A 26,757-nucleotide genomic window follows, 5' to 3' on the forward strand; every position below is an offset into this window, starting at 1 on the left:
AGTTTTCTCCTTATCAAACGCAAACGTAAACAGAGTCGATCTAGACTCTACATCGACGCGAAATATCTGCTTACCTATATGAATAAGTGGAATTATTTGAAATTCATGTACTTATATTATAATATTTTTGCATATTCTCTTAGAAAATCATCCTAAATCTTAGTTAGACAATAAATAAATAAATTAATTATTTAAAAAACCTTTTTTTTTTTTTTAAATATTTAAGTACGTTTTTTGTGCAAGACAAAAAATGTCAATTGTTAACTTTTTGGGAAAATTTAACATTTAAAATTTAATTAAAAATAGTAGAAAAAGTTTTACATTATTCTGTTTTCTATATGATAAAATTCAGGGTTTTATCTTTCTGGAAAAAAAAAGTTACTCAGAAATAATGGATTTTAATAAATGTAATTTAGTTTTAAAAAACAACAACAACTTGATTTTGCGGCCATTTTTGACGGTGCCTAATGTACTGCCCTTGCTAAAAATCGTAAAATTTGATTTTCTTAAAAAAAAAAAAAAAAAAGGAAGAAAGTACTTGATTGATAAAATATTCGATGGTTTGCATGTACTGCCCTTGTTGACCCATATTTCCGCCAGGGGTCGTTAGTTGCGTTATCTCTCAAACAAGATAGTGTTTGGCCTTTTCTTCGATGAATCGTCCGATAATATTTGATTTTCTTAAATAAAAAAAAACTACTTGATCGATTTACGTGATTTTCGGAATATGACATTTTCATGCAGTAACAAGTGCGTACATTATAAATATTTTTTTTCAGATTTTTATAGTAAAAAAGCTTGTACCCTTTTTTTTTTTTTAAACAAAAAGCACAATAGCAGTTGTCCTACTCGATGTATCGTAATGTTTTTTTTTTTCAGGATGACAATAAGGTAAGTAATGTTATTTGTTGCTTAAAACGATATATTTCATAATTCGATCTATCGACTATAGTATAACAAGCACGTTTCTCCGTGATATTCAGCACAAAATATACTGTTTCGATTTGGTTCATTTAAATTACTAGATATCAGCATGTGAATTTCTGCGAACTTGTTTTTCCGGTGGTCATCTTGAATGTTGACTTCCGCCGCTCAAATTTCTCATGTTCTAATTAACACGTCTTATAATCGTTTCTGTGTGGAAAACAGATTACAAAACAAAAAGGTAAGTATTATTTGAATTTACTTGCTTATTGGGGTTCTTTCTTTTAACATAGGCGCATATGAACCAACCATTATTGCTTTTTTTATTTTTTATATAGAAAGTCATAAAGTAAATCCTCTCCAATCGAGTGTTTTTCTTTTTTTTTTCTTTTTCTTTCTTTCTTTTTTTCTTTCTTCTTTCTTTTTTTTCTTTCTTCTTTCTTTTTTTTTCTTTTTTTTTTCTTTTTTTCTTTTTTTTCTTTCTTTTGTCCTTTTGTGACAAGAGAACAACACGGAAATGAGTGGCCAAGGATTGCGTGTGCGACCGATGCTACCGAGATAGAAGGTCTGTTAACTTAAAAATGACTGCAGGCAATGTAGGTAAGATTTGTCAGACTGTCGATACTACATGAAGACCGTTTGAAAAAGAGCATTAAAACATTTTTAAAAAGAAACAAAAGGAACACAGTTCGATAATACTGAAACTGAACTTTATTCAATATAGAATATGAATATTATCTATGTAAGATTATGTAATTTTAAAGCAATATATAATCTAATACTGATAAAACTGAATTATGAATTTGATAGGGAACAAACAATTAAAAAACATATTAAACACAAACGATGAATAATTTTAAAACAGAAAATAAACGATGAATACTTTTAAGAATGAAAAAAAAAATCAAATAAAATATAAAAAATTGAAATAATTAAATTAAAACCAAACAAATAATTTAAATACAAACAAATAATAAAAGTTATTAGTGCAGAAATATTGTTTTAAATTTAATTTAGAGAAAAATCACATGGGTTGAATGTTATCTTTTGGAACTTTAAAAATGAGGATTGATAATTTGTATTATTCGAACTAATGTTCTCATCCTGCGTGTTTACTTCACAACGTTTCGGCTGATTTAACTTCCGATCTTAAGGTGTATTTTGTCAAACTCAGGAGTCTGTTCCTGATTACACCAGCCGAATCGTTGTGAGATAAGCATTAGGTGTATCAGAATTTTGAGGGAATTTTTGACACCCCTAACAGAAAACTGCGAATAAAATATAAAAAACTTGTAATTGATGCGGGACTAATGGGTGTTGATGTTAATCTCGCAAATTCAAAAAAATAATGATAAAAATCAAGTGTAAAAATGGAGTTCAACAATCAAGCAAAGATGACTGAGACGAATGGATGAATTAAATACAAAATTTATTTTTTTTTAAATTGTAAATGAATGAAAAGAGAAGATAAGAAAGTTTCTTCTTAATTGAAAGTCTCTACTTGCGACTGAGATAATTAAATGTTTTTGTTATGTAATGAAGAAGACAGCCCTGCGACTGAGGAATCAAAAGTTCTTTATGTAATGAAGAAAAGTTCTTTTTAGGAAGAATTAAACAATGTAAAAGTCCCTCGCTTACTTTAGCGGAGAGGTAGAAAAGGGTAAAAATAAAAAGTCCATCAGGGTAACAAGTCCATCTCCACATAGAGGAATTAATTGTCGAGCGTGTGCGTGTTTCACGTCCATGCAGACAGACTCGATGATGATGATGATGTGGTAGCATGCTGACTTGTGGCCGACTGATTCGTTTGGGCGCAAAAATGCCCTTTTAATACATTTCCAACCGGCTCCACGAAGACCTTCAGAAAAAAAACATTTTTTAAAATTAGTCTTCCTTGTAATCCGATTGGATGAAAAGAATAACATTCTTATGACATAAGATGCTTCTTATGACGTCCGCGTGAATGTGTGAAGTTTCGCTTATAGCCAACCGAATTTGCGTGGGTGGAGAAAAGGAAATGTACGCATAGCTGAAACAATACATCCATGCGCATGCAATTTGGTTTTACAGTTGAGGCAGCGTGACAATATTCTGTTTTGAATAAATTTGACGCAACGGCATGGCGGCTGGCGGCTACGATATAATTTGTCTTTTTAAAGTGGGTTGTTTATTTTCTTTATGGAATATACTTCCAAAATAAACTATTAAAGGTGTTTAAAAATAATAGAAATATTATTTTTTATTTAAAAAAAAGTGTTTACAAAGTGTCGGCATGCTTTCATACAGCTATTTTTTTATGTAATGAAATCAATTGAATTTTACAAGTTTAATATTTTTCAATTTTTAAACTTTAAAAATCTATCAAAATTTTTCTATTGGTTCAATTTTAAGGATATTTTCAAAATCAATGTGAAATTTTATGCTCTTTCCAATAAACTAAATATATTTTAGACAAACGTTTTTTTTTTAAATTCACCCCCCCCCCATTTTGAAATGTCTATTAAAATTTACATAATTAATTTACTCACCAAAGTTTTATATATCACAAATTGAAGATAAAAGATCAATAAATAAAATAAGCTAATTTAAAACAAAAAAAAGAAGTGTTTTTTGGAAATTTACCTCTAAAGTCCAAAGTTTAAAACCTTTTTTTTTTTTAAACCATGTTGATTTTTTGTTTTTTAAGTGGAAGCATATGTTATGCTTAGATTGCCAAGTACATATTGGACGCTGACGACAATTTTTTTCTATTTCATTCAATGTTTTCTGTTTTTAGATATTTTAAAAAAATTTACTTGATAAAGAAGAATTAAAATATATTAAATCAAAAATTCATGTATTTCTTTAAGAGAATAAAAAAAAATCAGTCGAGTATTTTTTTTATAAAGGTAAAAACTTATAAGTGAATGTGTTCATTTTTTAACTACGGAAGCACCAAAATACTAATTTTGGTTTACAGCATGCAATAGAAAGAGATATTAATTATGTCCCTTTGAAGTCACCGGAAGATAAAAGCGAATAAAATCAGACGTTTGTCTCCCTTTATTTGAACTGTTAAAAAAATCTGAGTTCGTGTTTTTTTAAATCCTTGTTTAAAAAATTATTTTATTTAAAAAAGACATGGAATATAAGTATGAATATGGATAAATTCTTAACACTGAACAATGGAAGTACCCATTCAATAGTAGTTTTTATAGGTAAGTAATTTTTTGGAATTTATATATATTTTTTATAATCGAAGTAAAATTTTGATGATTTTCTTTAAATCTTTTTCAAAGAAAACCTATTTAAAAATAAATATTGCATAATTTGCAATTAAGCCTGTTATTTTTTTAAAAATTTGGTCTTTGCTCGTTCAATTGAAAAAAAAATTAGGGTTTGAATTACATTTTTTAATAGTTATAATGCTCGAAAGATAATAAGTTTAATTATTCAAGTTCATACACATCATTTTTAATGGCACCTTCTGATACACCTAGATAAGCATGCAAGGCGAGTACAATAGTCAGACTACTACAAATAATACAATTTAGTTGAATGTTTGAAATTCTCTTTTTCTTATTAATTTATTTTTTATTAATACTATCATTTTCCTTCATACAAAAATTGTTTAAAAAAGAATTTGAAGAACTCCAGATAATCATTTTTTCTAATTTTTCAATACTGTGACCATCATCACATGAGTCAACATGGAAATGAAGATTAGCATCTGGCAAGACATTCAATGGATCTGTTGCCGGACTAACGATAGTGTCGATGTTAATCCTGCAAATTCAAAATAAGTAGTAATAAAAAAGTGATGATAATAATAGGTGATAGTAATAGTGATAAGATGGAGATAGATGGTGATAAATCAGGAGTTGAAACAATCAAGCAAAGATGACTGAGACGTATGGATAAATTAAATACAAAATTTATTTTTATAAAAGATTGTAAATGAAAGAAAAAAGAAGATAAGTTTCTTCTTAGTCGAAAGTCTCTTTCTGTGACCGAGATAATTCAATGTTTTTCCAAGTAATGAAAAAAGTCAGTTCCTCAACTGAGGTATAAAAAGATCTACATGTGATGAAGTAGAAAAGTCCTTCGACTGAATTAATTGAACATTCTAAAGGGGACAAGTAAGAGTTCTTGGTTAGAAATAACCAGTCTTTTTACAAAGAATTAAACGTCCACCGCTTACTTAGCAGAGAGACAGAAAAGGGTAAAAATGAAAAGTCCATTAGGGTTGCAAGTTTGTATCCATGTGGAGGAATTAATTGTCGTGGCGCGCATGTTTAACGTCCAAATGCAGATGGGTCGATGTTGATATTTACGCCATGGTGCTCAAAGGTCGACCTCGTGTGGGCGAAAAATGCCCTTTTTATACTTGTCCGACCGGCTCCAGGGAGGCATTCAGAAAAAACATTTTTTTAAATTTGTTTTTCTCTGTAATCCGATTGGATGAAAAGAATAACATTCTTATGATGTAAGATGCTTTAAATGACGTCCGCACAAATAACTGAAATTTTGTTTAAGAACCACCAAATTTGCGTGGGTGGGCAAAGGAAAATGTACGCACAGCTGAAACGATGTTTATACATCCATGCGCGCGCAATTGGGTTTTACTGTTAAGGCAGCACGCCATTATTTTGTTTTGGAGTAGATTCCACGCGCGTGCGTCGGGGATTCGACAGATCCTTATTTTGTGAAATTGATATAGACAAGTGAACCCCCACTTTGTGAAACTATAATTTATTCACATCTGGGAAAGTCCTTGTTTCCTGGAATTTTAAACGTTATTTTCGATTTCTAGCACCCCTGAAAATCTGTGATGGCGGTAATTTTAAAGTATTTTTTGAGGGTGGAAAGATGCTGCCAGAAAAAAGCCCCACCCTAAAAAAAAAGGGGGATGGGCATGATGATCCCCCACTTTTTAAAATTAACATTTCTTCATTTTCTTTAATTTGGGATTTTTGAGCGATTATCAAGGCTGTACATGAGCGTAAGGAGATCAACATTTTTTTTCATTCTAGTATACTTGACTCCACTTTTGTTTTGGAGTAAAGAAAAACGAAAGTTAAAACACAGTTGGAAGAATAGTAACTTGTCTTTGGTAACATTTATTTTCGGGACACGATCACAGTGTAGTATTTGTTTTGATGCTACACTGCATTTTTTTCTGTCCTCGGTCAGTGGAGGAGAAATCCTTTATGACAGACAAGTTTTATTTTATTTTTGTTCCTATCCAGAGTGCCCCTTTTTTGGAGAGCTAGATTTTCACATATCATAACCGACTCTACCCTCATAGGGAGGCAAGTAAATAAGAACATTTATTTTTTTATATTTGTTGTTATTTTTTACCATGTTTGTGTTTTGTTAGATAGTGTTAAAAATACCCGTTTTGTGTCCCCTTCTCATTCTAGTAACTAAAATTTAATGTACTCTTTATTTTTTTAGTTCATATCGAACATTTAATTAAAAAAAATTTTTTTAAAGAGGTATTTCTTTGACAATTATATTTTTTAGTAACAAATTATTTAACACTTAAATGTTGTAACACAAACAAACAAAATTTTAACACATTTAAAAATATTTCAATGTCCATGACTAAAACATCTTTTCCAATGACCACGTGTTCCATAATCTCAGTTTCAAAACATTGACGTCTCTTCCGAAAAATATATGTAACTTTAAAATACTTGGACATACTCAATGAAAGTTTTTTTTATTATTAAGAGAATACTTTGAAAAACATTTTCATGTAAAAATTAATTTTATAATTCTAAAAAGAAACAACTAAGTTTAAAGTATAACGTTCACAGCTAAATTTAACGATTACTTCGTTAATTTGATTTTCAACACAACTTCTCTTTCGAAAAATACATATAACTTTAAAATATTTGGGCATACTCAATGAAAGGTTTTATTTATTATTAAGAGAACACTTTGAAAAACATTCTCATGTAAAAATTATTTGTTTACAATTTTAAAAACTAAAACAAAATTAAATTAAATTTTCAACTTTCCTAATAGACATTTTTAGCCTTATAAGAAAATAAACAGTTAAAAATATCAACATAATATTTGCTGTATTAGCAATAAATAGCATTGTTTCTTTAATTTTTATTAACAATGTTATCAAACGTTATGATAGTACTTGAATACAGTTCTAGTTAAGTGGGCATGTAAGTAATAAAAATAATGTTACTTTACTATATTTTGTTGGAATAAAATTTTCCTTTCTAATGGCATGTATTCAAATAGAGACTGACTTCCTCCTTCTCTTTAGGAAAGAAAATATATGTACTTTGGGGCCTTTTGGATAATTTCCCTGATAATTTGGGATAAGACAAGAATAAACCATGCTGGAAAGCAAACTGAAAATTTTGTAGTGATGGGGACACTTTACCTACATCTCGCTCTGGTAATGACGTCACGCTCTCAGATTTGAAACCTGGCTGATAGGACATGAAAAGGCAACATATGCTCAAATGCGACCACATCTTAATTTGCATATGTCAAATTTGAGCATATAAAAAGCCTGTATTTCTTTGATTAGGTAGAAGATTTTTTTTTATTTTGCTCACTCAGTCATTTTGTACATACTTTGCGTGTCATTGGTTAAAAGAATGATGGATTATTTTTTTCGTACAGCTAACTCGCGTGTCAGAGGTAGGAAAGAACAACAGATTTTTTGTGCTCAAAACGGTATTTGGCAATTTAGAAACATTAGTTTTATAGATTATTTGTTTAAAAAAAATTTTTTTGTAGTGTCCTAAGAACGTTTTTGACATTGTTACTTGCGCATGTCCAAATTATTGTTTCCCTTTGGTTTAGCAATGAATCAATGTTCCAACATTAAAAGATTAATATTTTTTAAAACTATTATTCTTTCTAATCAGGTGTTGTTTTGGTTGTTTTGGTTGTTTTTACATCTTGAAAATGTTGCAAACGCGTTGCTTGGTTATTACTAGGACTATGACAACAGCATATTTTTTTCATTGTTTTACCTCTTGAGTGTGTATCTGTTGATATCTTATATGCTTTTATATAGAGTGATGTGGTTCTCAGTTGATTAACTGTGTCTGTGTCGGATATATACTCGAGAGTCAAAACAATAAAAAGATTATACTGTTGTCATAGCCCTATTACATACCATAACCTAAACTCTACCGCTGCCCCCTCCAAATAAACGATTTGGAGACGGGAGTGATTCAGTTAAAGTACACCCTTCTCTGCCCGCACTCTTCAAAGCATCACACAAATATTTTTTTAAATAAACATATTACTGGGTTTTAAAGAAAATTCCAATGTTTTATCGAAAAAATTAATTTCCTCAAACAAAAGAATTGATGACTGCTCAATTGAAAAAACTTACTTTAGGTTGCGGAAGAATTACCCTTTCAATGACTTGACAGTCTGTTATGGCAAGAGCTTGGCTAGATATATAAACAGACTGTCACATAGCAGAAGGAGCAATTCTTCCACAACCTAGTCGTAGATACGGAAATAACTTCCCAATGTTGGAGAACACAACTGGTATCCATGAAAAAATCTAAAGGAGTGAGATTACCTTCTCTTTATGAGTAACAGTAAGCCATTTTCTTAGTTATCAAAATTTGCCCTACTGAACCAAAATTATTAGATTTATTATTTAAACAGATCTTAATCTTTACTTATATATAAAAAGAACTTTGTCTGTGTGTGTGTGTGAGTTCGTTTCCTATAGACTCCCAAAACCGCTGGGCTGAATTTTTTTAATTTCACACAAATGCACTTTGTGTCTATGAGTGTTGTTAGCTTTTGTATTGGAATACCTCATATAAGTATTGAACATCAATAATTGAAAAAATCCATTAAAGAAAGAACCGTCCGATTTTGCCCAAAGTTAACACTTTTATACAGCCTAACATCACAAATGCATTTGAGAAGTTTTATCATAAGCAGAAGGATCTGGTGTATAAAATCAAAAGTAGGTCCTTTGTTAGCACAAAGGGGCATTTAAAATGAATGTTTCTGTTTAGAGCACAATTTGACTTTTGCATTTTAAACTTTAATTCAAATCATTATATGAAAATACTTTCATAAAATCAACAGTAGGTTTTCTACAGGGCAATGTAGATTACAATGTATTGTGAACTAAGTCACGGCAGGGAAGCATGTGAACTTCTATCCAGTGCAGCATGGTGGGTTCCCAACTAGAGCAGGCAATCTATTTGATTGATGAATAGACGATTTCACTAATTTCGATTACAACAAAAGAATTGGAAGTGTGGATAATTTGTTAATCTTTATCCCTGCTAGTTGTATATATCTCTAACCTCAAACATAGTTTCATGACCTTTAAAGAAAGCATGCCGATTAATGTTGAAATAATTTTGAAGAACAGGTGATTATTCTTATATGTAAAATGTTTTCTGTTCATTATTTATTCTATGATTATTGTAATTCTATTAGTTTATTTTATTTTTTCAATTGCATATTTCTGTGAGGTCAATTTATTTGTATACAATAATTTTATGGCCCTTCGGCTCAGAAATTAATGCTGCCATAGTATATTTGAAAATAAAATGATGAAAACCTGAATTAGATAAAATAAAGTATTGTCTGAAAGGTTTTCGAGATAAGTATAAACCAACATTGAAAATATTAAAAATACACTCGAAAATTTTTAGATTTTTATACATTTTTATTGAAAACGAAATTCTCTTTAAATTATATAAAAATTCTCGTTGTATAATTGTATAAAATTCTACTTGTATAATTGTATAAAATATATTTGTACTTAGGATAATATTCTATTTCTGAATTTTTGGGAGATGAGGATTAATAATTTGTATTTGTATTATTCAGACTACTGCTCTCATCTTGAGTAGTATTCTCACAATGTTTAGGTTGATTTAATATCCAACCTTTCTTAAGTGTATCTTGTCGAACTTGGTAATTTTAAAGCCAAACTCGGAAACCTGTACAGAATTTTGGACACAGACCCTATATTTAAATGTAAAATGCTCTCATTCCATCAACCATGACCATGTAGGTTATAAGTAATTTTCAATTGCATTCCTATTAATATCCACAATAAGGATTAAATTTTAAAATATCAGAGAATGTTACATATCAGTATATACTTTTCTATAACTATGTATATCTATATAATTATAAAACTCAAATGATTTTGTAACGGGTCTTGTAACCCAACATTTGGTTTACGACTTCTAGTTGCGCAAACAACTCCCTCACAAATTTCCCTATGTGGACTTAAACCAAACTTGATGATCTGAAAATCACCTCTTCTCATGTCTGTGATATCAGAATAATCTTAGACACCTCCAAGGCATGTGGGCCTAATCTCATCCCTGCTATACTAATTAAGAAATGCTTAGTTGAGCTAGTCCCCATACTTTCCAAACTCTACAACAAATACTTTGCTGAATTTTGCTTCTCAAATAGTTGGAAGATGGTTTCTCTGGTACCAGTGTACAAGTATTCTGGTGAAAGGACTGAACCACTCAATTACATTCTACTGTTATCTCCCTCTCTTTGCTAAAATCTTTGGGTCATAAATCAATCAACCACTAGTACATGTATTTTCTGACCGTCGGTATGGATTTAGGCAATATCATTCTACTGCAAGTATTTTAAATCATCTCTGAACGTGTATCATGCACTGGAGAAGGTGGGCGAAGCCAGGGGTATAGCCCTTGATATATCTAAAACCTTTGACAAAGTCTTGTATAAAGGGCTCCTAATGAAAATTAAGTCATACAGTGTAACTGGATGATTATTAAATATAATTAAATCCTTCTTAGACAAGAATACCATTCAGGTTGCCCTTGATAGATGTACATCTAAACAGTAAAACATTAATTCGAGAGTGCCTCAGGGGTAGATCCTTGGACCACTACATGAGTAAAAAAAAAAGATTATAAATCAAAATTTTACCATGATTTCTCCCCTGCTTATTGTTCTGGGGTGGTTGACACCCCTATATTCATGATAATATGGACCTGTCTGACCCTATGTAAGCCAGACATTTCTGCTCTTGACAGAAAAACACATTTACAGTTTAACCGCCTATAGTGAACACCAGGACTCTTTCACCTTAATATTGCGGCTCTTAACCAGGACCACAACATTGGCAATGTATGGATTCGAAAAAAGGACCCACAAGGATTTCCTTTGGATAAGCGACCAACTTCTGGTCAGCAAACTCGTATTTCTACCTCCTTTGAAAAAGAAAATGGGAGCTTCACAAAGTGTTTTCAACAAAAAAAAACCCCAAAAAAACGACCTCACTTCGGGAAAAGTGTATATTTTTCAAAACGCCATGAGTAGAAAAAAAATGCAATACTTTCTATTGCTAAAAGAATTGATTTGATTCCTTTCTAACGTCCAATGACATTTTTATCGCTCCAGCATTTTTTTCTGTATCCAAAAGTCTTTATTTGTGGACTGTTTGTTAATAGTAAACGTTTTTTATTTTAATCACATAGAGGAAAAAAAACTAGTTTTTTTCTTGTGGGCAGACCCAGTTTTTCGCTTGTGCAAATATTGTAATTTTTCTCTTGACAAAAAGCTATATTCGGTTTACAGTATATATTTGATAAACAAAAAATAAACTTTTTACTATGACCAAAAATTTCTTGGGCGATAGCTGCATGATTTCATTTTCTTGGCAAAACAAAGACAAAAGGGGAAAAATATATATATCGGCTCTACAAAGGATTAAAACCACATTCATTCCATTACGAGAATTCAATACAACAACGTGAATACGCGACGTGATTTCTTCTTTCATTTCGTTTATTATTTGACATTCTTTTGGATGCAAAATGCTTTGTATTTTTCTTAAAAAAAAGTTCTCAAGTGTTTTTTGTTCTCTGTGGAAAATTGAACATTTTTTTTTCTGTTAAAACCACATGCACATGAATTTTTCTTTACTTTCTCTCTTTGTGAATATTAATTTGGTATATTTTCTCCATAAAGTCGTGGGTTTCCTAGTTATCATTTCTTAAACACAAATTTGTCTGATGAGTCTTTATTTTTTCAAAATCGAAGAACTTTCAAGGCAACTAGTTAAAATGATATAATTACAACAGACTCAGACTTTTGAATTACAGAAAGAAAGAAAAGAAAAAAGAAGAGAAATAAAGGAGAAGAGAAACGGAAAGAAGGCAATTCAGTAAAAAAAAATACTGGAAATGCACTCACAGGCAAAGAAAAAATTGAAACTATTTACTAAAGTAATGGCGAAGAAAGACAACAAGAAGTCTGATCCGAATGTTTTTTCACAAACTGCAATTTGGTCAGCATTAGAAACATTTCACTATCGTCCTGAAGAGGACTGGACTTTTGAAGCCTATTTTCACAGATTTGGTGATGTATTCAGGATTGATTGTAAGTGATGGAGCAAGCAGATAAAGGTTCGTCTTTTATTGTAAAAATTGGGAGCTGTAGAACATAATATGTTTGTGGATGACAGATTAACAGATGAGTGAATTATCCTTTGATGAGACAGTGAAATCTTTGATAGAATTATACTGTATAAAAATCAGCTTCTTCGATAAAAGATGGAGATACATCAACCTGACCCACAAAGAAAACCAAGATTACACCGCATTTCCTTCAGTTGTACATAGTGTGATGACTTCAGACTATCCTCATTGACGACCAAAAACTTTAAGGTTCTGATTTTTTATTTAAGGTTTAGTGTCAACCAAGGACGCTGAACTTAGACACAGGGCACTAAACAGTTTGGAAAAGGAACCAAGCATAATCTTTCAACAATTGGCTGAAGAATGCCAAAGAATCATCTCAGAGAAGCAAGACTCCAAAATATAGAAGAGGCAGGTGTAGCACACATTAGAAAGGTATGAAGTAACAAAAAATCTTACTCTCCAAACAGTTAAGTGAAAGCCAAACATGATCCTCAGGGAAAAATCCCGAAACAAACTTGAGTTACCCCGTTACCCATGCCAAGAATGTGGAGGACTCTGGCAGAAGGATTGTCCATACCGGTCCCAGAAATATGATCGATGCAGATGTAATGGACAAAAGGACCCTGCAGGAAGTACGTAAAAATGAGAACTGAAGTGAAGGACAAAAATGTAAGGAAGAATGTGACGGTAAAAATGGGGAACAATAATGTTAGACTTAACAGTGGTTCAGATTTATCCATCATAAATCACCATACTTTAAGGGAAAACATTGAATCTCAAGGTGTTTGTATTAAAAAATACTGATACCTTTTTGGGACGGACTGGATCCAAAAATTTGAACTCTGGAACTCGCCCATTAGCGAATTTTGTCAAAAGTTGGACAATATTACAGCTGAAGCTGAAAAACAAAGGCCTGAAGGAGTAATTCCTCAATGTTTTTTTTGGACAAACTAGGTTGCTGTACAAAAATGAAGGCAAAGTTCAAGTTACAAGAAAATGCCACCCGAGTCTTCAAAAAGAAATGCAGCGTACTGTTTGCCTCTATACAAAAGATTGACATAGAACTGGTCAAAGCAGGAATTTTGACTCCAGTCGACTACAGCGAGTGGGCTGCCCCCACCGTGTATGCAAAGAAAAAATCAAATGATATCAGTCTGCATAGACTTCTCAACCAGTTTGAATGCTGCACTTAAACATCATCATTATCTGCTACCCAGCCCTGAGGAAGTTCTTATGAAACTAAATGGATGGAAAATATTCTCAAAAATAAATCTGGGTGAAGCATACCTCCAGATTCCCGTTGAAGAAGAGAGCTCAAAACTTTTGTGGATTACTACTCACAAGGGACTATTTAAGTTAGGTTAGCTTTTGGGATCAAAGTCGCACCAGCTATCTTTCAACTGATAATTGACACGATGTTGAGCAGCTTTGATTTTCCATCGGATACCTTGATAATATTCTAATGAAAAACGAATCTATGGAGCAACATAGAAATCACGTTTTTCAGGTATTCAAAAAGATAAACAAGTAGAGCTTCACACTTAAAGACACTAAATGTAATTTTTTCCTTGACTAAATAAAATACCTCAGGCAGATAATAGATAGGAATGGTAGGTGGCCTGTTCCAGAAAGATTCATAGCAATAAAAAAATGTGCCTGAGCCACACAACAACACTGCAAAGTTTTTTAGGCTTAGCTAATTACTATCAAAACTTAATTCCCAATATGCATGCATTGTGCACACCTTTAAATGAACTACTGAGGAAGAACAAGGTTTGGAACTGGACCATGGAGTTCAAGATGGCATTTGAAAAGTGAAAAGCGAAGCTATTCGTGGCCATTATAACCCAAATTTAGACATTATTGTCGCAAGTGATGTGAGCGCATATGGAATCAGCATGTGTATCCTGCATAAAATGCCCAACAGCTTGACGAAACTGATAGCATACGCTTCGAGAAATTTACTACCTGTAGAAAGGATATTTCCAGATAGAAAAAGAAGCCTTAACCATCATTTTTGCGGTAACAAGATTTCACAGATTTTCCATGGACAACATTTCAAACTTCAAACAGACCACAAGCCGCTGATCTCTATCTTTGGCCCGAAGAAAGGGTTGCCTACACATAGGCAAACAGGCTCCAAAGATGGGCAACAATCCTATTAAATTACGACTTCTGAAAATAAAGTTATGTAAAATCGAATTCCAACAAGTTTAGAAGCAAAATGTTTTAGCTTGATTTTTTGGATGGTTTTGTAAATAGATCAACTATATTTTGCTTTGATACTACATAATTTACAATAATTGATTCCTTTTTTCTTCATTTCTTACGAAGTGATATTTAATATTTATGTTTCAATCTATGGTGAATTACTGGGTTTTGTGTCAAAACTATGCTTGCATAGTTGTTGCAGTTAATTACTGCAGGGTCCTTAATTGATTTTGGTTTGAAAACCGTTTTTAGAATGGCCTTTAGAAATAACACCTCTCCAGCAGAAAAAGAGAGCACTACAAATTCAGTTTCGCAAATAGAATGTACCACAATTTGTTGCTTCTTAGATTTCCATGAAATAGGCCTGTCTTTTGATAATGTGGAAAAATATCCAGTTAGACTTTTTTTGATCGTCATTGTTTCTCCAATCCGAATCTGAAAACTTCTCTAATTTTAAGGGATTTATAGATTTTTTAAGTACTAAAGATTGTTAATACTTTTTAGATAACTACAGACTTATTTAGCCCTGTTAAACAGGGCTAAATAAGTCCTTAGTTATCTAAAAAGTATTAACAATCTTTAGTACTTAAAAACTAATCCTTTATTGTTAGTCTTAATAATTATTGTGATAGTTTTGTTACTGTGCAACATATACAAGACTTTGTAGTTGCCATGTAATATATGACTGTCTATGATATCTCAATTTAGTTTATCGTCAATTATATATATATATATATATATATATATATATATATATATAGTTTATTTATATTATTTTCAGCTAGTGTACTGCGTTTCTTGGAATCTTGCATTTAAAACTTTAGTAAGATTTTCTCATTGTACCTCTATTGATTCATCTTAATATAAATTAAATGCCCAGAAACTGATATCTGCCCAAGATCAGCTATTTTAGATTTGCACACCATAAATACAGTCAGGTCACGACCAACATAAATATATCAGACCTATCCACCAAAAATCACATAACCTGCTAATGTCACAGCTGTAGTGTTACGATCACAAATCCACAGTACTATTATGAAGGATAGTTATTTTTTGTTTTAATTCTTAAAGAAATTGCTGCAGGATTCATAAAACTAGTCCAAAAGTGATTCTTTAATTTTCTGAAAGATAAAAAATAACTTTACATTTGGACACATACAATTCATAAATAGTATTTTTAGCCAGGAAAATACTTTGCAATTTGATATTTGTTAAGTGTATTTAATTACAAATTCACACGCGGCTTTAATTTAAAGTTCAAAATGCACACATATTCAAATAATTTTTAAATTAAATTTTTTTACAGTTCTTTTTCTTGATAGAACAATGTTGAATTATTTCTTTTTTAACTACATATTTTCGTATAAGGATCTAAAAAAGTGAATTTTTCTTCAGAAAATTGAAAATTTTCTGTTTTTTTAATCTTTTAAACTGTTCAATAGGAAATATTTTTCAGCCTGTTCTGTGAACTTGTCACACTATTTATTATTTATATATTTTGGAGAGGTCTTTAGTTTTTAAACATAGTAAACGTTTAGTTTTAGTCTTGTTTAAACTTGTTCTTTTCTTTTTGGAATTTCATTAATTCCTTTTAGTATAAAAAGAATGTTTCAAGTTTATTTGTTTTACAATATTTATAATACTTTCCTCCAAAAAATAAGTCAAAGAAATATAGTTTCATGAAATATAGTTCCATGAAAAATAAATAAATAAAACTCATTGATATATTTATTCACAAATAGTTCTGAATTTTTTGCATCAAATTTTCTTACACTTAATTAAAAAAAAACAAAGGCACAGAAAAATCTTCATAATGTATGTAGTCGTCATGGAATGAAAATGACATATTCCCAAAATTGCGTAAATTGATCAATTACTTTTTTTAACTTAAAACATCTAAATGTATAATTTTTAGCGAAACAATTTTTAAAATTATTTTGAATGCAAACAAAATTTTGGTAGTTGAATTGGGCTGTCTCATGACCTTTGTAATAACCATATTGTCTGCCTTTAAATTTTAACATTTTAAAAGTTATGGCCATTTCCGACTCTTGTCTTGTTCATTTAAAATTTGATTTACTTATTTAAAAACAAACAAATATGATTTTGGGGAATATGACATCATCATTCTGTGATAGTACATATATCATAAAGATTGTATTTTTTATTAAGTCGTATTCTATGTCAGTATCGAACATTCATTAATAAACTTTTGGTATTTATACAAAATATGGGCCATGATGAAATAATGTTATTATATAGAAATCCATTTTTAAATCAATTATCCAACAGATTTTTCTATAAGTTTGGTCTAAACAGGATATTTCTGCACTAGTAACTTTATATTTAAAATATTTCTTTTTATTTAAATCGTTTTTATTTTGAAAAATATTTATCGTCCGATTTTAATTTGTTGGTTTAATTTGTTTATTCTCCAAATTAATAGTTCAGGTTTTGCACTATTTGATCGCCGTTTTTTTGTTGTTTTTTTTTTATACAGTGATCACCACTTATCAAGGCCCGGAAGCCACTCAGGGATAAGGGTTATTGCAAGTACATTACGTTAGTGTGGAGATTTGATGAAGTGTTTACTTAAGGGGGCGGTTCATTAGGAATTTGTTAATGTTGGACTTGAAGACATCCAAGTTGTAGTCCGGTGGGAAGTAGGCAGACGGAACAGAATTCCACAGGCGTGCAGTTCTAAGAAAGAAGCTTTGTTCATGGAATCTACGTTTTGATTTAGGCACAGATATAGAGTGGGGGAAATTTTTCACAGTGGATTCAGCTAGACAGGTGTTTTTCGTGAAAGATTGGCGAGAGGGGACCAGAAATTGGAGTTCAGACGAGCACCTGCCATGGAAATAACGATAAAACAAGGATAGGCTCACAACGTCTCTTCTGTGGGAGAGAGGTTGCAGGGTAGAGAAAAGGGCATCCCCCACTAAGCCACGAAGTCTATTTTGTACTCTGTCAAGGCAGAATAGGCTGTTTTTAGCAGCTCCTGCCCAGATATGGCAACAGTATTCCATCCTTGGACGTACTTGGATTTTATATAGATAGAGAATTGCATCAGTAGTGAGATATCTTCTGGAGTGATAGAAGGATCCCACCATCTTTCCAGCAACCTTGGCAACAGACTTGATGTACGTGTTCCATTTCAGATCAGGAGTAAAGGTCAAACCCAGAAGCTTGTCAAAACACGGGGCCTCACCCAGACGAGAGCCATCCATCACAATTGATGCCAGCTGGGGATCAGAGCGTTGATGATGTAAGGATAGGAGTTTGGTTTTAGATGCATTAATGGTAACCAGCCACGTCTTCCCCCACTGAACCACGCGCTCGAGATCAGAGGAGAGAGAATCAGAGAGAACTTTGTCATTTACAGCATTTGATGTGTTTTCATAGATGGTCGTGTCATCAGCATAGATGTCAACGAATAATTTAAGTATGTGTTTAGGGAGGTCATTGATGTAGATCAGGAAGAGAGTTGGGCCCAGGATTGACCCCTGAGGGACTCCAGCATTTATATTGCAGGCCTCCGATTTTTGTCCATCTACCACTACTCTTATGAGCCTATCGGAGAGAAATGATTTAATGATTGAGAAAACATTTCCAGTTATACCGTAGCTGGAAATCTTGTGAAGTAGACCCTTATGCCATACCTTGTCAAAGGCCTTTGATATGTCAAGAGCAATTGCCCTAGAAAGGAAGCCTTTGTCAAGAGATTCACTAATCCTGTGGGATATAACCGTCAGCACATCTGCGGTAGATCTTCCAGAGCAGAAACCATATTGTGTGTCACTAAGAAGGTTGTTCCTGCTGAGGTGGTTGACTATTTCTCTATTTAATATGGATTCCAGCAACTTACTCATAACACACAGGAGATTTCTTGGTCTGTACTGAGAGGGAGATGACTTATCACCTGAATTCTTAAATACAGGGCAAACTGATGAGGTCTTCCAGGGAGTCGGAAAGCACTTCTCCTTAAGGCAGCGCTTAAATAGTTTCGTAAGTATGGGAGCAAGTTCTGGTTGAAGCTTTTTTAACACTATAATTGGGATGCTATCAGGGCCAGTTGCTTTACTGGAATCTAGGTTCTTGATTAGCTTGGCTTCAACCATTCATATTTTTACAGGCTAGGTATGTGCAAAATGGATGCCGATGCTCAAAATGTATAAACATTTTGACCCCTTCTTTTACGTAAAAATTTACCAAAAATCAGGAAATTAATCAATTTTAATGAAATTTTCACTGTTTATAAAATAATGATCACGGAATATAATGAATCATTATTTTTATTTAAATCTTTGTGGACATGTATTATTTTGTGTAAACAAAAATACCCTTAATAAATTTATGATTTTCTGTAGTAAAAAAAAATGAATGAATTTATTTTTGCTTTTTTTATAAAAATAATGCATCGTAAATTATAACAACTTAAAAAAAGTATTTAGTTTTTACATGAACATTACAAAAACGCCTCTAAATCCATATTAATGAATTCGATATAACTCGAAGGAAAACTAATTTCTTAAACTATCGATATTATGATTGAATTAAGCATTGTTTATTTAATATTTGCACGCAAAAAATTATAATAGCAAAAACATTTCTACTTTTTTTTAAATTACAGATTTTGGCATAATTTTTATATGCAAGATTTTAATCATTTCCTTGCTCGTATCAATGTGAAACTTTCAGCGTAACATAATTTTTATATAATCTTGAACACTAATTAAAAACAAAATTTAATTTAAAAACAGGAACATAAAAAATAATTAAATTGAAAAATGATAAAAATGATACAAAGTTTCAGGATAGGAATGTACAGATGCATGTCTGGGGGGGGGTACTGACACCCCTACCTCCTTTGTATATTGCAACCTCATTTTGAAATAGCATTTTGATTGGCTGTAATTTTGGGTTTCATATAATCGTGTTTACAAAACTATTTGTTGCGATTTTGTGAAGAGTAGAATTACTATTTTTTGTACAAACAAGGTATTTTTTTTTTATTTAAGTCAATATCTTAGGACTTTACTAATTATCTTTGAAATAGACCCAGAAAACTAATATTTATCTTTTTACGGATTTTTACAATGAATTTATTTAACTTCAAAATTTAGCTGAATTGCTTAGCTCGCCGAGAAACATAACTTTTTTTCACGTATACAAATATTTTTTCCTTTTGGAAATTAACTTTGATCTCTAATCTTTCAAATACAATCAAAAAGTAGTCGGAAACCTCCAAAAAAAATAAGATAAATCGGCTTTCAAAACTATGTCCTCCTATCTGTATTCGTCCATTTTTGCCTTTACCTATTACAGGCATAATTCTTGTTTTTGCTTTTTAATTTATATGTAATAAAATTCAGTTTCCATATAAATTGAATCGTGTTCCTTTGTTTTTTTTTTAACTGCCATTTTTCGAGTAAATTAACGAATTTTAATTGTTTAAATTCATGAAATAAAAAAAAAATGTTTATCTGCAGAATGTGGTCTGTGCAAAACAACACTACTTTTCCCTTTTGAATAATTACTCATTTTTCAGTTCTTTTAATATTGATAATTTCAATTTCAGTATAAATTGTGTTTCTTTTTCAATGCAAATTCTTAATTTTCTAATATTTTTTTTGTAAAAAGCTGTCATTCATTATCAAGAGTCTGACTGTCTGACAGATCTTGCTTGCATGACATAATTTTTAAGCGAACAGACCTAAATCTATATTTACATCAGTTCTAGTCAGGCACCCCCAGCGTTCAGTAAAATTTCTGAAGTTTCTGTTCTTTAATGCTGCTGCTGTTGTTAATCAGTATTCTTTGAATGTGTAACTTTCCAGTAAAATAGACTTGAGACATTTAATCAAATCAGCAAAATCATCTCGCTATGGAAGTCATTAGACTCCATATCTTGTGAGCCCACAATCGATAAGTGTGAAGTAGTAAGCACTCCATCCCTCCATCGTAAGTAACATCAATACAAAGCTTTGCCATGAATTTGAGGATTCTAATTTTCTCTTTTCCATCGATACTTCATCAGATACACATCAATGCATATACTATTAACAAAACGGAAAAGAGTTCCAAGATGGCGTCCATGGGTTTTTATTAGCGTTTACCCCATGCAACTGAACGCTACAAGATTTTAAAGGATTGTTTCTAGAAATCAGTAACTCACATTTGGCCACAATTGTTCAACTAGTAAAAAGTTATAACTGAAAAATCTTTAAATTTATTATTTAACTAAAAAAGAAACTTCTTGGTATTTCGCTTTTCCGTAAGAGAAAATTCATTGTTTGTGACAAAAAGAGCCTGAATTTATTTTTTTTTGGTCAAGAAAAAAAATGGTGAACTTTAATTGAATGAGAGAGATTGATTATTTTTTTATCATTCAATCTCAGAATTTACATTTCTGTTAATCGTTAAGCCAAAAAGCTATGTGGAAAGCATAAAGCTTTTATACGTTTAAGGTCATATTTACTTTCCTTCCTTAAAAGAAATAAGATACAATAGAGAACATACAGACAAGCTGAATTGATCAGATACAATAACCACCAAATCAGAGCGAAAAGAAAGAATATTATTTTCCCTGCATACAGAAAAAGAATTCACTGAAAACCAAGATAAATCACCACTAAGTCCATGTTATCGATGTGGTGCCCTGCATTAGGTTAAAGAGTATAGAGGACAGTGCTGCTTACTAATGTAATTGGCGATCCCATCCTCTGTTATTAAGTTGGAGAAGATGCAAAGTTTGCATAATGAAGACATTAAGTATGGCATTATATTATTACAACCAAAGTAGATGTATTTACAACATATACAAAAGTAAGAGATTATAAAAGTTATGTGAGAAGAGCGTAAGTAATGTTATTTGCATTATAGTATTTGATGAGAGATTGACGGCGAGGTCACGGAGCGGTCTGGTGATGCCAGATTGGATTATTGTCACATCTTCACTTGTTGAGAGTTCCAGCAAAAAGAGAAAAAATAATACATGGAAGTGAACGTAGCTGTATCGCCCCCTGGTGGCAAGGCATGGTGTTACCAGAGTTGAAGGGCGATAATCATGTTTACCTTAAGGTTCTGTATTTGTTTGTATGAGTTCGCTTGTGTGGAAAACTCAGTTCCCATAAGGTTGCTCATGCCACATAAAAATTTGCTTGACTTGTAACAGAATTGGACATAAAAGTTCCTATTGTATAGCAAAGAACAATATTAAAAATCAGGTACAGCACACAAAAGCAAATGAAAAACAAGAAATATATACGGAAATATGTGCTAGGTAAACTATTAAATAAAAATGTGAAGTTCCAGGTCGATTAAAGATCAGACTTATTATAAATTTGCATGCATGTAGGAAATTATATAATCATGCTAAAAATTTACAAAATCGCTGGAAAAGTTTCTGGGTTGTAAATACATTTTCAAAGTAAATTAATCACTAATGTTACATTTAACAGTATGACAAAGAAATTAAGTTTTTGTGGTAGAAATTTTATGCAACAAAAATGTTTTAATTTTAATAATTGAGAAAGAAAATCTAGTCAAACATAAAAGAATGTTTTGTGAAGTTTTTGTTTCAGCCGCTCTGGGAAAATGCACAAAATTCTCAGCTTCAAAGGAATTCTGTGAAAACCTTTTGTAGCAACTACAGTCGAATGCGTGGATGTGGTATAAGTTTTTTTAAATAGTTTCAACTCACCAATATGAACTGAACGGTCAGGAACAGCTTGTTTTCATTAAAATCTAGCTAACTAGGAGACTGAAATAGTTTGGCAGCACGACGTCAGTGAATACTCAAAACGGACCTAAAAAGAAAGTTTCGTCTTGAGACAATCCAAAATGAGGGCAATCAGTGTGAACAACTCTAACAGAATCTAGAACAACAGATCCTCAAATGTGAGATCTCATATAGGGATACAATATTTAAATTCCACACATTTTGCACAAGACAACAAGAGTTTTCTTAAATAATTGTTTAACCTCCTCTGATGAATCAAGTAGTTTGTTATTGTTTACAGTGGTGAATGTAAAAGATTTTTCTGGTTGTTTCTTGATATTTTTGAACTATTGACAGAGATGCAACTGCTTTTGAATAGTGGACTTCATATAAAAAAGTGTTGAATCTTTACGTTTTTATACTGAGCATCAGTATTTCATAGTATCTGCATTTAAAGCTGAAGCAATTCAATAATAGAAATTATCTCAAGCTACAACAATAATAGATCATCCAATAAATGAATACTTTCAAAAACTACAAAAATGGGAACTGTACAAAGTACCCCTTGCAGAGTAAAGGGGATGTTATGGAGACTTACCCATTCATGCTTAATGGAGTCTACTAACCATTATATAAAGCACAAGGCTAATACACTTGTGGGGTAAATGCTGATTTAACACCTGACTACAAACTGACTAACTTACCAATCAGAAAGTACCGACACCTAAAAATTTTGTTTGTGTTCTTTTAGTGACCCTTTCCAAAGACCACAAGACTAATAAATAAATGATGGTGCATTCATAAAAATATTTGTTAAAATGTTATTTATATTTTTGTTTCTAGCTTGTAGATGTTCTTACTCTGATATTTCCATTTTCTTTTTAATATCTGATGAACCATTTTGTAGTTGATAACTTCAATTTTGCCTTTGAACTACAAGGCTGAATCATATTCTTAATTTATCCTTTAAAAATAGCTGTGTATATAGCTTAACATCTTAAAAATAAATTTGTTTGCAAAGAATATGTAAAAATTAAACATTTTTCTTTAAATTTATTTTTTGATTCTTTTTCAGAATATTCAGCAATCATCACAAAAAAGTGTAAATTACCTAAAGTAAAGAACCGGAAATGAAAGAAATCATAACTTTTTGAACTATACGATTTTTTTACTTTGATCAAATTGAAGTTTATGATCACATATTGGAAACTACATTTACCTGTCTTTTATTCTTGGTATTATTCAATAGGACACTGACTGAAATACTTGTTACAAATAATGATTGATGCACTCATGGGTTCCTTAATAATTGCAGAATTTCAGGCATCAAAAATTATAAAAAGAAACACATACTGCTTAAGTAAAAATTAAAATTATAACTTTATAAATTATAACTTATAAATTATGAGTTGCAAAAATTATCATTTTTTTGTAGAATCACCCATTAAACGATTTCAATTCTCTATATTTTAGCAAATTCTGTAAATATCTATGCATTATCATTATTATTATTATTACTATTATTATTTGAATATGATCTATACAAGATACAAAATTAACTGTATATATTATTTAGGTTTCATTTTCAAAAATCTGTATATATGTGAAATCCACAGAGCTAATAGTCAGCTGACACAGATGGACAAACAATTCTTTATGACTATAAATATCTTATAAATTAAGATAAAAACAAGGGATTTTCCTCATAAAAATATTACACTCTTCAACGTTTTACTAAATTTCAAATCCATGAAAAATATAAGAAGATTGAGTTTTTCTTGATTTGTTCTGTTTATTGCACAAACAAACGATTATAAAAGGTTAGAAATACTCGAATAGTACTAAGAAAATTTCAATTATTCTGAGTACAAATATGAACTTTAAATCTGATAGTGAAGAGAAACCACATTTTTGCCAGGTATGTGGTTTTCCTTTTACAAAGAAGAAAGATATGTTGCGACATGTGCAAACACATACTGAAAAGAAACCACATTCTTGTGAAGTTTGTAACCTTTCTTTTACAAGGAAAGAACACATGTCGCAACATATTTTAACACATACTGGAGAGAAACCATATTCTTGTGAAATGTGTGCCTCTTCTTTTGCTAAGAAAGAAAATATGTTGCGACATATGCGAACACATATGGAAGAGAAACCATATTCTTGTGAAGTATGTGGCTCTTCATTTCAAACTAAACAAAATGTGGTTATTCATATGCGAACTCACACTGGAGAGAAACCATATTCTTGTGAAGTATGTTGCTCTTCTTTTACAAGGAAACAGCATTTATTGTTACATATGCGAATGCATACGGGAGAGAAGCCATATTCCTGTGAGATATGTGGCTATTTATTTACACAGAAACAAAATATGTTGAAACATATGCGAATACATACTGGAGAAAAGCCATATTCTTGTAAAGTATGTGGGTCTTCTTTTACAAGGAAAGAACATATGTTGCAACATATGCGGACACATACTGGAGAGAAGCCATATTCCTGCGACATATGTGACTTTTCTTTTACACAGAAACAAAGCATGTTGCAACATATGCGAACTCACACTGGAGAGAAACCATATTCTTGTGAAGTGTGTTGCTCTTCTTTTGCTAGGAAACAAAATATGTTGCAACATATGCAAACTCATACTGGAGAGAAACCATATTCTTGTGAAGTATGTGGCTCTTTTTTTACAAGAAAACAAAGTATGTTGCAACATATGCGAACACATACTGGCGAGAAACCATATTCATGTGAAGTATGTGGCTCTTCGTTTAAAAGAAATCAACATATGTTGCAACATTTGCGAACTCATACTGGAGAGAAACCATATTCTTGTCAAATATGTGGTTATTCTTTTACAAGAAAACAGCATATGTTGCAACACGTACGAACACATACTGGCGAGAAACCATATTCTTGTGAAGTATGTGGCTCTACTTTTACAACAAAACAACATATGTTGCAACACATGCGAACGCATACGGGAGAGAAACCATATTCTTGTGAAATATGTGGCTCTTCTTTTACAATGAAACATCATATGTTGCAGCATAAGCGAATGCATACAGGAGAGAAACTAAAATAAAATAAAACAGTAGGTGAATGTTTGCCATCTAGTAGGAGGCCACATCCCTGGCTAAATCAAAACGATGAGAAAATTTTTTTTTAAATATGAGAGAAACTATATTCTTGTGAAGTATGTGGCTCTTCTTTTGCAATCAAACAAAATATGCTGCTTCATATGTGAGCGAATGTATTCTGTTGAAAAAAACATTCTTGTGAAATATATGACGTTTCCTTTACAATGAAACAAATGTTACAACATATGCTAATACGTATTTGAAATAAAACTGTTTTGTATGTGTTTTATCATTTTTAAAGACATCCAGTATGCTACATGTGAACACTTGCTGTAAACAATATTATATTCTTGTCTTTTACATTTTACAGAGATATACTAAGTAAACGTGAGAAATCATATTCTTGCATAATATGTAGAGTTTGGTATCTTGTAGCTAGATAGAAATGAAATATTTTTCTATTTTACAATAAAAACTTAGTATAAAAAGATTATATTAATATCAGGTATCTGTTTTATCTCTTAGACAAATCCTTGTTGCAACACATGTGAACACATACCGGAGATTATCATCTGTTGCAATATTTTTGACTAATAATAGGGTATTGTGCCTCACAGTTGAATATCTTATTTATAAACGATGCTGCTAGAAACTGATGAATCAAATTCAAGTTCTGCTACCAACCAATCAGAAACCAGAATTGCTCCATAAAAATTAAACCTTTTCGTTAGCAACTTTGCTTGTGTTTTCTTTGTGTAAACATGGTAAGAATCTTTTGTTCTCTGACTTCCAACTCAAGAACTGTCTACTCGAAACCAGTCACCTCAGACAGAAAAATTAACCCCCGAATATTCAACCACAATCATTGAATAGGGCGCAGAGTCTTCAGTTACATACCTCACAGGAAGACCAAGTTGCAAAAACAACTGAACCTCTGCAGGAAGGAACTAAACTAAACAAAACAGTTCCTTGCAGATCTCTCTGTACAGGGTTGACTTAAGACCACCATCAGAAAACTTTGTTCTAAATACCCCCATCAGAACATTGAGGTGTTGCATAATACAGCTAGGGAGTCGGAAGGAAAAATACCAGCACTTGCCCAGAGGATAAAAAAACTAGGAGAACAAGATCAACTCCCAGACCCAAAACGGGCAGTTTAAAACAAACCAAAGAACTTTTTACAGGCAGCTGATAAGGGATACCATTACTATAGATAGTTCAGCTGCAAAGGAAGACCTGAAAAACTACTGGAGGCCTCTATTTGAAACAGAAGGCAAATACAATTAAGAAGTTCAGTGGATTGAAAATATTAGGATCAACAAACCCAAGCTTTAGATGCCAGAACCATTCATAACTCCTGGTACGGTAACAAGAAAACTGGCACAATTCTCCA

The 26,757-nt window shown here is 31.6% G+C and overlaps 1 protein-coding gene across 2 annotated transcripts; it reads left to right on the forward strand.

Moving 5' to 3' along the window:
* The first annotated feature begins 621 nt into the window (after positions 1 to 621).
* LOC145277463 (uncharacterized) lies at positions 622 to 25,442 on the forward strand. Of its 2 annotated transcripts, none has more exons than XM_080128827.1 (2): positions 622 to 750; positions 23,357 to 25,442. In XM_080128827.1, the coding sequence occupies exon 2, from the start codon at positions 24,155 to 24,157 to the stop codon at positions 25,367 to 25,369; it is 1,215 nt and encodes a 404-aa protein (XP_079984953.1). In that variant the 5' UTR covers positions 622 to 750; positions 23,357 to 24,154; the 3' UTR covers positions 25,370 to 25,442. The 2 variants fall into 2 exon arrangements, with proteins under 2 accessions (XP_079984953.1, XP_079984952.1); XM_080128826.1 differs by lacking the exon at positions 622 to 750 and adding an exon at positions 1,002 to 1,165.
* The last annotated feature ends 1,315 nt before the right edge of the window (positions 25,443 to 26,757 follow it).

The sequence above is a fragment of the Euprymna scolopes genome, chromosome 6, assembly GCF_053919585.1.
Source record: "Euprymna scolopes isolate OS-2025 chromosome 6, ASM5391958v1, whole genome shotgun sequence".
Lineage (NCBI taxonomy): Eukaryota > Metazoa > Mollusca > Cephalopoda > Sepiida > Sepiolidae > Euprymna > Euprymna scolopes.

Bases quoted from the DNA above. Each gene is read 5' to 3' on its own strand.
- LOC145277463 (XM_080128827.1), top strand. From the start codon at position 24,155: ATGAACTTTAAATCTGATAGTGAAGAGAAACCACATTTTTGCCAGGTA.